The sequence below is a fragment of the Physeter macrocephalus genome, chromosome 8, assembly GCF_002837175.3.
Source record: "Physeter macrocephalus isolate SW-GA chromosome 8, ASM283717v5, whole genome shotgun sequence".
Classification (NCBI taxonomy): Eukaryota; Metazoa; Chordata; class Mammalia; order Artiodactyla; family Physeteridae; genus Physeter; species Physeter macrocephalus.
In genome coordinates, this window is record NC_041221.1 from 50,656,351 (window position 1) to 50,667,141 (window position 10,791).

Consider the following 10,791-nt stretch of genomic DNA (forward strand, 5'->3'; position numbering starts at 1 on the left):
GGTTGAGAATCCGCCTGCCGATGCAGGGGACACGGGTTCGTGCCCGGGTCCGGGAAGATCCCACATGCCGTGGAGTGGCTAGGCCCGTGAGCCATGGCCACTGAGACTGCGCGTCCAGAGCCTGTGCTCCGCAACGGGAGAGGCCACAACAGTGAGAGGCCCGTGTACCACACACAAAAAAATCTTGAAATCAACCAGAAGAAAAGTAACACAATACTTAAGGGGGAGCAATGATAAAATGACAAGACTTAGCATCAGAAACAATGCAAGCCAAATGACAGGGATGACATCCATAAAACACTGAAGGCAAAAAATCGCCAATCTGAAATTCATTACAGCAAAAATATTCTGGATTGAAGGCAAAATAAAGCCGTTTCAATAAACAAAAAATACATAAAATTCTTCAGGATAACAGGAAATAACATCAAATTAAAACTTGGATCTTCAGGAAGAAGAAAGGGCAGAGGAAATGGTAAATATATGGGTTCCTACCACCGACTGACCCCAAGTAGTATAAGCTAGAAGGGAGGGGAGTTGATTGATATGCATATACAAGTTGACCTTATACATTGCAGAGCACACAGGCAACGCCTTAAGTCTTCCTGAGACTTTGACTTGAGACACAATGATGGGCGTGGGGGGCATAAAATTTAACATGACGAAAAGCATGAAGATCCTTCTCCTTTGACTCAGATGCATTTGGATTTTTTTTTTTTCCGGTTCCCAGCTGCATAGACAAATATTACGGGGGAAAGAGACAGAGGATAGCCACGTGCCTCCAGTCAACTAGAGTGGATTGGTAACCATTAGAACTATACTGCAGGTCATAACTACATTATTATTGAGACTTTTCTTGACCTATTTTCTTAAAGGTGTTAAATTGATTGCAAAAATAGCCCCAAATGGGCTTCCCTGGTGGCGCAGTGGTTGAGAGTCCACCTGCCGATGCAGGGGACACGGGTTCGTGCCCCGGTCCGCGAAGATCCCACATGCTGCAGAGCGGCTAGGCCTGTAAGCCATGGCTGCTGAGCCTACGCGTCCGGAGCCTGTGCTCCGCAACGGGAGAGGCCACAACAGTGAGAGGCCCGCTTACTGCAAAAAAAAAAAAAAAAAAAAATCCCCAATTAATGGCTTTCTGGCATCCATACTTTTTGCAATACTACTTCACAAGAGGTGGAGTCTATTTTTCCCCAACCCTTGAATTTGAATTAGCTTTGTGACTTGCTTTCGCCAACAGGGTGTGGCAGAATTATATGCGTTATGGGTTGAATTGTATCCCCCCCCCAAAAAATATGTTGATGCTCCCAGTACTTCAGAATGTGGCCTTACTTGTGAATAAGGTCTTTACAGAGGTCATCAAGCTAAAATGCGATCATTAGGGTGGGCCCTAATGCAAACTGATCAGTGTCCTTATAAAAAGAGGAAATTTGAAAACAGAGACATGCACCAAGAAGACGGTCTACAAGCCAAAGAACACCTCAGGCTACCAGGAGCTGCGAGAGAGGGCTGGAACAGCTGCTTCCCTAGTGTCTTCAGAGAGAGTGTGACCCTACCAACACCTTGGTTTCAGTCTTCTGGCCTCCATATCTGTGAAACAATATATTTCCTGTTGTTCTAAGCCACCATTTTGTAGTACTTTATTGTGGCAGCCCTAGGAAACCTATCATACAGATGGCGTGATAGTTCTGAGCCTAAGCCTAAAAATGCCTTCACTACTCTCTCTCTCTGTCTCTCTCTGACTACTCTCCCTCACCATAAGAATATGCCTCTCGGAGTCTGAGAACAAGTCCAGACTAGCTTGCTAGATAAGAGATGAGCCTATGCCAGATGACCACAGATATAGGAGTAAACTCAGCGAAGACCAGAAGAACTGCTCAGCCAACTATAGACACATGAACAATTATACACTCTTATGGTTTTAAGTGACCCTAATTTTGAGATGCTATGTTGAGATATTATTATTGTGATAAATAAATGATACAGAAAAATCATGCAAAACAAAACAATATCATGCAAGAAACACATAATATTAGAATGTTACCTATGGAGGAAGGTGAATGGGAAACAGAGAAAAAAATGAAATAGATGAACAAAAGGGGCTTTTTGCAGAATAATGAGGGTAGTATGCAATGACTAATTAATTAATTCAACCCTATGCAACAACTGTAATATATTTTAAAAATTAAGAATGAGGTCTAAAAGCAACTATATATTGGGAAGGTATGGGGGTGGGACAAGAGCTGTGTTATGAGTTGAATTATGTACCCCTCAAATTCGTATGTTGAAATCCTAAGCCCCAGTACCTCAGAATGTAATGGTATTTGGAAGTGGGGTCACATGGTAGATGTAATTCGTTAAGATGAGGTCATTATGGTGACCCCTAACCTAATATGACTGGTATTCTTATAAAAAGGGGAAATTTGAACATAGAGACATGAACCCAGGAAGACAACCATGTGAACATGAAGGCAGATTGCGGGGGTAGGGTGAGGGGGCCGAGGGTGGAGGTGATGCTTCTACAAGCCAAAGAAGCCCAAAGATTTCCAGCAAACTACCAGAAGCTAGGAACAGATTCTTCTTTACAGCTTTCCAAAGGAACCAACCCTAGAGACACCTTGATTTCAGACTTCCAGCCTCCAAACTGTAGGACAATACGTTTCAATTGTTATTGTTTAAGCTACCGAGTTTGTGGTGCTATTTTGTTACAGCAGCCCTAGAAACTATGTCAAGGTGTGCTGAGGAGGAAGTTACTCTTTTCTGACCCATAACTGCACTATGAATTCCCAGGATTTGGACTAAATGTGAGTTGGTAGTTACCTTCCCCTTCTGTACTCAGAACTTGGTGATGTTTATTTTCCCAGACAATATCTCTCCAAATTAAGCATTTCTCATATTTTGAATTTTCATTGAGAAATATTCAAATTCAAGCTTTCCTCATCAACATGGCAATATTTGGACTGGATCAAGACAAGCTTTATTTTGGGATTTTATCCGTTTATCACAAATTCCTCTCGTGTTTCCACTTCAATAGTTAGGTTCATAACCCCCATATTCCATTGGTCACAAAGGAGCTAAAATGATTAAAAAGGCTTAATCTGAGGAACAGAAGGTAACAGCTAAAATCAGGGGTTATATGTATGATGGAGGTGACTGCAGAAACCTTTAAGTTGATAGTCAATATTTACTTTAGCTTATACTGTCCACTGTTCCTAGGTCCTGGGTTTTCCTCCCTGTCAACACTCACCTCTGAGGAAATTCCAAGTTAGAGAGGTCCAAGAAATTTTTGTGTAGCTGCTTTTCTGCTGCCATCTGGTGCCTTTCCTCAGCCCCTCTCCCCATTATGTCATGGCAACCTAAAAATAAGTTGCTGCCTAAGTAACGAGACACACATCACTCCCATACCTTCCATACTTTTCTCCTCCTCCTCCTCCAATGACATGCCAGTTTCTGGATCCTCATAATTCGGTTCTTCAGCAGAGAACTCCATGGTTTCAGAATACAAAGAGTCCTCTTTGCTGACATAGATAATGCACTCTGGGTCATCACAAGCATCCTCTTCCACGGGGGTGTCTGCATTTTCAGAGTACCCGACAGATTCTAGATATTCCTCTTTTCCTAAGTGTAAAGAATCATCTGGCTCCTCATATCTCTGTTCATCCTGTAAATACTCAAGAGTTGCTGGAAATTCATATTCAACATTCTCAGCCAATTGCAGAGCTGTGAATTTTGGTGTGTTGTATTCCTTCTCATTTTCCCTTGAGGACCAAGCAGTTTCCCGATAACCAACCTTCTTGTCCGTGAAAGACTCAGAGGTTTCCAAATCCAAGTGTTCTTTCTCTTTGAAGGACGTGGTGATCTCAGGATTCTCAGGCTCTTTCTCTCCAGGAGTAAAAAATACCTTCCCTGCTTACCCCCACAGGTTGCGGTGGCTCTATATACTCATGTTTTAGAAGTTCTGGAAAGAATAGGAAAGGTTGGGGGATTTTTATTTTCTTTTTTGAAATTAACAGATGTTATATAATAACTTGACTTTCCAGGACCTCAAAGCATCATCTCCTTTATTTCACTGGATAACAGGAATGCCTACCACCTCCTACATAAATGGCAACGACTCAACTGTCAGAACTTTCTCCCACTGAAAAATATCAGATCACACTCCTGCCTTGCTCAAAAGTTCGAGTCTTTCACAGCAAACTCAAAGGGTAAATGAGTGAAATAGAAAACTTGAATCCTGTGTTTACTTGTGGATTTACTGTGACCCCAAACCAGCTCAGACTACATAAGGCCATTGCTAGTGAAATCTGATCCTAATAATTTCTAATCAGGAAGCAAATAGCTCTGAATTGGAATAAGTCCTGGAAATAACAAGACCTATTTCTCTAAGCGTACAGGTTCTGTACTACATTAGAGACCATTAACATTAATCTTTTTATCTGAGCCTCTGCCTCTCTAACATCTCTTAAAATAATCTTCACTATTTTTTAGAAAAGGAGCTACACCTGTTTCTGGTAGTAATTTACAGAACTGCTAAACAATTCATTCTGGAAGAAGTGCACCCTCATTCGCCACTAATTATCTTTGAACGTTGAAAAATTAGAATTTGATTTGCTCCAGAAAACTAAGGTTCTACTGGCATTCTTCTCACAGAGAAAACGAAGTTGTGGACTTTCCTGGTGGTGCAGTGGTTAAGAATCCGCCTGCTAATACAGGGGACACAGTTTTGATCCCTGGTCCGGGAAGATCCCACATGCCACAGAGCAACTAAGCCTGTGCGCTCTAGAGCCCGCGAGCCACAACTACTGAAGCCCGCACGTATAGAGCCTGTGCTCTGCCATAGGAGAAGCCACTGCAGTGAGAAGCCCATGCACCGCAATGAAGAGTAGGCCCCGCTCGACGCAACTAGAGAAAACCCACGCGCAGCAACAAAGACTCAACGCAGCCAAAAATAAATTAAAAAAAAAAAAATGAAGTTGCTAATCTACCACATATGTATGTTAAAAATTATTTTTCCTATATTTTCAAAATGGCTGTACTAAGTGAAAGATGCAGCTTTTGGTCTTGAGGTTGTTAATACCCATGAATTCACTTACTTCATAAGGAAATCCTGATGTGTCACTAACAGTAGTCTCTTTCCAACTATGAGTATTTCAGAATGTCACTGCCAGAATAATAAGTTTGTACTAGCACTAAAACAAGTGCAGGTTTTGGGGACATCCCTGGTGGTGCAGCATATAAGACTCCATGCTCCCAATGCAGGGGGCCTGGGTTTGATCCCTGGTCAGGGAACTAGATCCCACATTCATGCTGCAACTAAGAGTTAGCATGCCACAACTAAGGAGCCCTCTTGCCACAACTAAGACCCAGCACAACCAAATAAAATAAATAAATATTTTAAAAAAAATTGCAGCTTTTGGATTGAGTTTGAACAAAAAATTATAAATCCCCTAAAACAATAAGATACATCATTCCCTGCATTTTAAATCTTGGATACTTTTCCCTTTTATCATATTTCAGTGAAAATTATCTCCAGGAGAATGACAAATGAAAATAAAAGGTAAAAATTTTCTTTTTTTCAGGAAATCTGCCTCCTCCTTCTCAGCCCAAAAAAGTGTAGAAATTTAACTTACCATGATTTAAGTGATTTAAGTCCCAAATGGTAGTTGACTCTGAAAAAGTACTAAGTAAACAGTTGAGAAAAAGCTGACCGCTTACTTCTTCCTTTTTCTGTACCAAAATTAACAGCTTCCAACTTTTCCTCATGGGATCTGTAATATTCTCCAGAATCTCATACTCTTCCTCAGAAATTAGCCTCCGAGAGGTTAATGTATCTAAGGTACAATCAGGATCTTGTTGGAGGATTTCAAGTAACTTTTTTCATTCTTTTTCTATGATTTCTGAGGGAATACTCCCAGTAGCCAATGTTCCTGTTTTCTGCAGAGTAGGAAATGAACTATGAAATAGTTCCAATTCATAAATACAAGTTTTGGGGTTTTGTTTTTGTTTTTGTTTTGTTTTGTTTAAGGCAAAGAGTAATTCTATTTGGCAAAGATTAACTATGTCAATGACACCTAGTGTTGGAGAGGGTGGATAGAAACAAGCCAAAGCAGTGGGGGAACCCAGCCCTCAGCCCCCATGGACCCTGGCTCCCTGTAGATTACTTATCGTTTTTTGACGACTTGACTCAGTTTCATATGACTTAGCCCCTGAGAACTCCTCTGAGTCAACTCCTCTGAGAAACCTCTCTTGAACTTCAGATTGGACTAGGTATTCTCTACTCTGAGCTCTATCTGCGATAATAAGAATGTGAATTGATTAACCCTTCTGGAGAGAAATCTGTCAATATGCAGCAATAAATAAATAAATGTGACAGATAAAAATCAAAATTCATACCATTCAGTGCAGCAATCCCACTGCACTGAATAGGAAATTATCTTATGGAAATAATCAGACAAATGCCCAAAGATGTATGTGCAAGAATCTGCATTACAACATTTTTATAATAGCAGAAAATTGAAAATAACTCAAATATCCACAAATTGGGGGTTTATGGAACAAATGTTGATACATCAACAATGGTGTTACCTAATCAGGTCTGGCTGTTCAGCACTCAAAATATCAATACTTGAGGGACTTCCCTGGCTGCTCAGTGGTTAAGAATCCGCCTGCCAATGCAGGGGACACAGGTTCAAACCCTGGTCCGGGAAGATCCCACATGCCCGTGTGCCACAACTACTGAGCCTGCGCTCTAGAGCCCACGAGCCGCAACTACTGAAGCCTGTGTGCCTAGAGCCCATGCTCCGCAACGAGAAGCCACCGCAATGAGAAGCCCGCGCACTGCAACGAAGACTAGCCCCTGCTCACTGCAACTAGAGAAAGTCCATGCGCAGCAATTAAGACCCAACACAGCCAAAAATAAATAAATAAATAAATGTTAAAGAATAAAAATAAAAAAAAAATACTCGAGAGACAGAGACAAATGTTGGTAGAAAGGAAAGTTGCTTTAAATCAGAATGCTGGCAATCTGGGGAGATGGTGGACTCAGTGTCCCCAAAAACCACCTCTGAAACTTATGCTTGGCCATGAAAGTTTTTATAGGGAAAAAGGGAAGTAATCTCAGTTAATCATTGAGATAGAGGGTGGGAGTCGCCATCCCCCACTGTGTGCAGACTTGTATGCAGGCTTGTCAACTTCCTGTGATTTTTCTTTAGATGCTATCTTGTTCACACAGTTTGTTTGCAAGATTACTGAAGGGGAAGCTAGGGAAGAGATCTGGTCATCTGTTAATTACTTATTCTTCATTTCAACTTCTTTGATCTATAGAAAGAACCAACAGATTAGGCAAGGTATTGTGTGATCAAGATTTGAAAGGCATGCTAGGGCTGGAGATGAGTAGAGCATGGGGGAGCCTGGTTTAAGGTTAGTGACAAGGCAAAAGGGTCCTCCTGCAGAGAGGTCTTTCCTGCAAACAGCTTTCTCCTGCCAAAAGCTGCTTACAAATCCCCACTTGTCAGAACATCATTCCATTTCTACGAGATCATGGGCGAAGGTCTGTCTTCTGTAACTTCTTCATTCTGACAAAGGGCACCGTATTCTTAGAGTGAAAGATGTCAGCATGGGTTTGCAACATCTCTTTGCTGACAACTTTAGTTGCCCACTTACATATGCAGGCAGAACAAGCTACAATTATTTTGATGCCCACCAAGATATAGATTATTATGAGCAATAGTGTTAATCCCATTCTCTTAAGGCCAGTTCTTGGAATTGTACTAGCCATAGATTCAGTACTGCTCAAGGTGGAGCAGCTTATGTCATGGCTACAGTCTAGTCATCATGCAGTTAGCTTTTCCCCTCTGGTGGCAGTTACAGTATCTGTAAAACAACTCAGGAATGTGCATCAGACACTGAGTCTCTGACTCTATTGTCCTAATCATTAATGGCTTGAGCTTGCTGTTTTGCGACTCAGGGAGGCCTGGGAGACTTCAGCTTTTCTATAAACAAGAGGCAGGAGACATGAAGGAGCCTTTGTGCTTGGGGTGGGGTGGGAGTGGGGTGCAGAGCTCTGCTCAGTTCCAATGCAATACCAAAATGAAGTTAAAAGTGATGAAGGGCTTCCCTCGTGGCACAGTGGTTGAGAGTCTGCCTGCCAATGCAGGGGACATGGGTTCGTGCCCCGGTCTGGGAAGATCCCACATGCCACGGAGCGGCTAGGCCCGTGAGCCATGGCCGCTGAGCCTGCGCGTCCGGAGCCTGTGCTCCGCCACGGGAGAGGCCACAACAGTGAGAGGCCCACGTACCGCAAAAAAAAAAAAAAAAAAAAAAAAAGTGATTAAGTAGGGACTTCCTTGGCGGTCCAGTGGTTAAGACTTTGCCTTCCGATGCAGGGGGTGCGAGTTCGATCCCTGGTCGGGGAGCTAAGGCCCCACATGCCTTACGGCCAAAAAAACAAAACATACAAGAGAAGCTGTATTGTAACAAATTCAATAAAGACTTTAAATAAATAAATAAATAAAATAAAGTGCAAAAGCTACAAAACCATTCTGCCCTCATCCCATATACCACAAAAAAAAAAAGAAAAAAAAAAGGATGACGTAAATCTACACATATTAACAAGTAGTGATATCCATGATATATTATGGAAAATAGCAAGTTATAGATCCCATTTTTATTTAAAAAGTTAATATGTGTATGGTGTATGTATACAATATGTGTATATACATATACATTATATTTAAAAGAAGACAGCCAGGAAAGAGATACTCCAATTGTAACACTGGTATCTCTGGTGATATGATTACAGTGGTATTCATACCTTCTACTTTAAACATTTCTATTTATTTTAATAGTTTACATTTTTTGTCTTGTTAGCTGACTTTAATTTTTTAAAAAACTATCTAGTTCGTTTTTATTTTCAGTTATAGCTCACAAGAACCTGAAAACAATCTAAATAACTATCAACAGGATACTGGATGAGTAAACTGTGGTATCTCATATAATGTAATATACAGCATTGAAAAAGAATGAACTTCAGTGACCCACAGTATACATAAATAAATCATAACAATATTAAGGGGAAATTTTAAATATTATATGCTTCATGACACCCTTTTTAAAAAGCTCAAAATAATGTAAATACAGACACATACACACACATTTTAGGTATACACATGGAATCAATATAATTATATAAAATGAGAAGTAAGGAAATGAACTTCAGAAGGATGGCTACCTTGGTTAGGGGAAGCTAGGGATGGGATGGGATTGGAGGACAGGGAAACCATGGAGTTAGACATAGGATATCATCTGGGAATGAGTTTATAGGTGTTTATTAAATTATTAAAGGTAAATAGTTAAACATGTAAGTGAAAGCAGGTCATGCATGGACCAATGCTGAGCATAACCAAGGATAATGATTCATTAAGTTCTGGTGTCCCTAAGGTTGAAAAAGAGTAAGAGAATCCATACAGGACATTAAAAATTAACTTAGATTGAGAGTTTTAAAATGTGTCACAAAGGTATGGGTTTCAAGAGATGTATCCCACCTAATACTAACAATTTGATTGGCAATGTTAGTAGGTTTGCCAATCTTTTTTTAAAATTCAACTTGGTTGGTAAGGTATTCTAATAACCATCTTCTCAAACCCCAGCTCCTCCCCACTGCTCCCCCTAAATACCCTCCTCTCCCACAAGAACTAGCTCCAGGAGATCTCAAAGCTGATGGGAAGAAAAGTGTTTATTTGAAGTTGCATATTTCACAGTAAAATTTAAATTTAGGGGAGGAAGTTTAAATTCAGTTCCTTGGTAACAGGAAATCTGCATTGCACACACTTAGAATGCAAATGGAAGTGAACAGGAGGGAAGGGGGCAGGGCAAAACCTTTAAAAGAATGACATAGGGCTTCCCTGGTGGCGCGGTGGTTGCGCGTCCACCTGCCGATGCAGGGGAACCGGGTTCGCGCCCCGGTTTGGGAGGATCCCACATGCCGCGGAGCGGCTGGGCCCGTGAGCCATGGCCGCTGGGCCTGCGCGTCCGGAGCCTGTGCTCCGCAACGGGGGAGGCCACAGCAGTGTGAGGCCCGCATACCACAAAAACAAAAAAAACAAAACAAACAAAAAAAAAGAATGACATAGCCCGAGGACATGACATAAACTAATTAGAACCAAATAGGTCCAAGATGGTAGACTAGTCTAATTCCACTAGACCTTGAGTCTCAGTATATGCTCACTGTAACACATCTGCAAGCTAAATGACACACCCATAGGCGCCATGACAGTTCCAAGGCCAACCATAAAGATCAAAAAGTAGGCCTGGGCTTCCCTGGTGGCTCAGTGGTTAAGAATCTGCCTGCCAATGCAGAGGACACAGGTCCGAGCCCTGGTCCGGGAAGATTCACATGCCGCGGAGCAACTAACCCCGTGCGCCACAACTACTGAGCCTGTGCTCTAGAGCCCGTGAGCCACAACTACTGAGCCCGTGTGCTGCAACTACTGAAGCCCGCGCACCTAGAGCCTGTGCTCCGCAACAAGAGAAGCCACCTCAATGAGAAGCCCGCGCACTGCAACGAAAAGTAGCCCCAGCTCGCCGCAACTAGAGAAAGCCCGTGCAGCAACGACCAAAGCAGCCAAAAATAAATAAATACATTTACTTAAAAAAAAAGTAGGCCCAATTCCTAGAAATTCCCACTCCTTCCCCCAAATAGCTGGAATACTCCTCCTACTCATTAGCCAATGAAATTACCCACCCCTAAAAAACCTGACAACCCCATACCCTGGTGCCTTTCTCGCCTTCTGACAT

At 41.8% G+C, this 10,791-nt stretch overlaps 1 protein-coding gene across 1 annotated transcript in view; it reads right to left on the minus strand.

The window, feature by feature from the left end:
• The window catches only part of CARD6 (caspase recruitment domain family member 6), a 54,751-nt gene extending 43,960 nt beyond the window's left edge, over positions 1-10,791 (minus strand). The window contains 4 exon segments of the mRNA XM_028493424.2: positions 3,403-3,896; positions 3,898-3,955; positions 5,628-5,931; positions 10,765-10,791. Of these exon segments, the coding sequence (XP_028349225.1) occupies positions 3,403-3,896; positions 3,898-3,955; positions 5,628-5,931; positions 10,765-10,791 (883 nt within the window).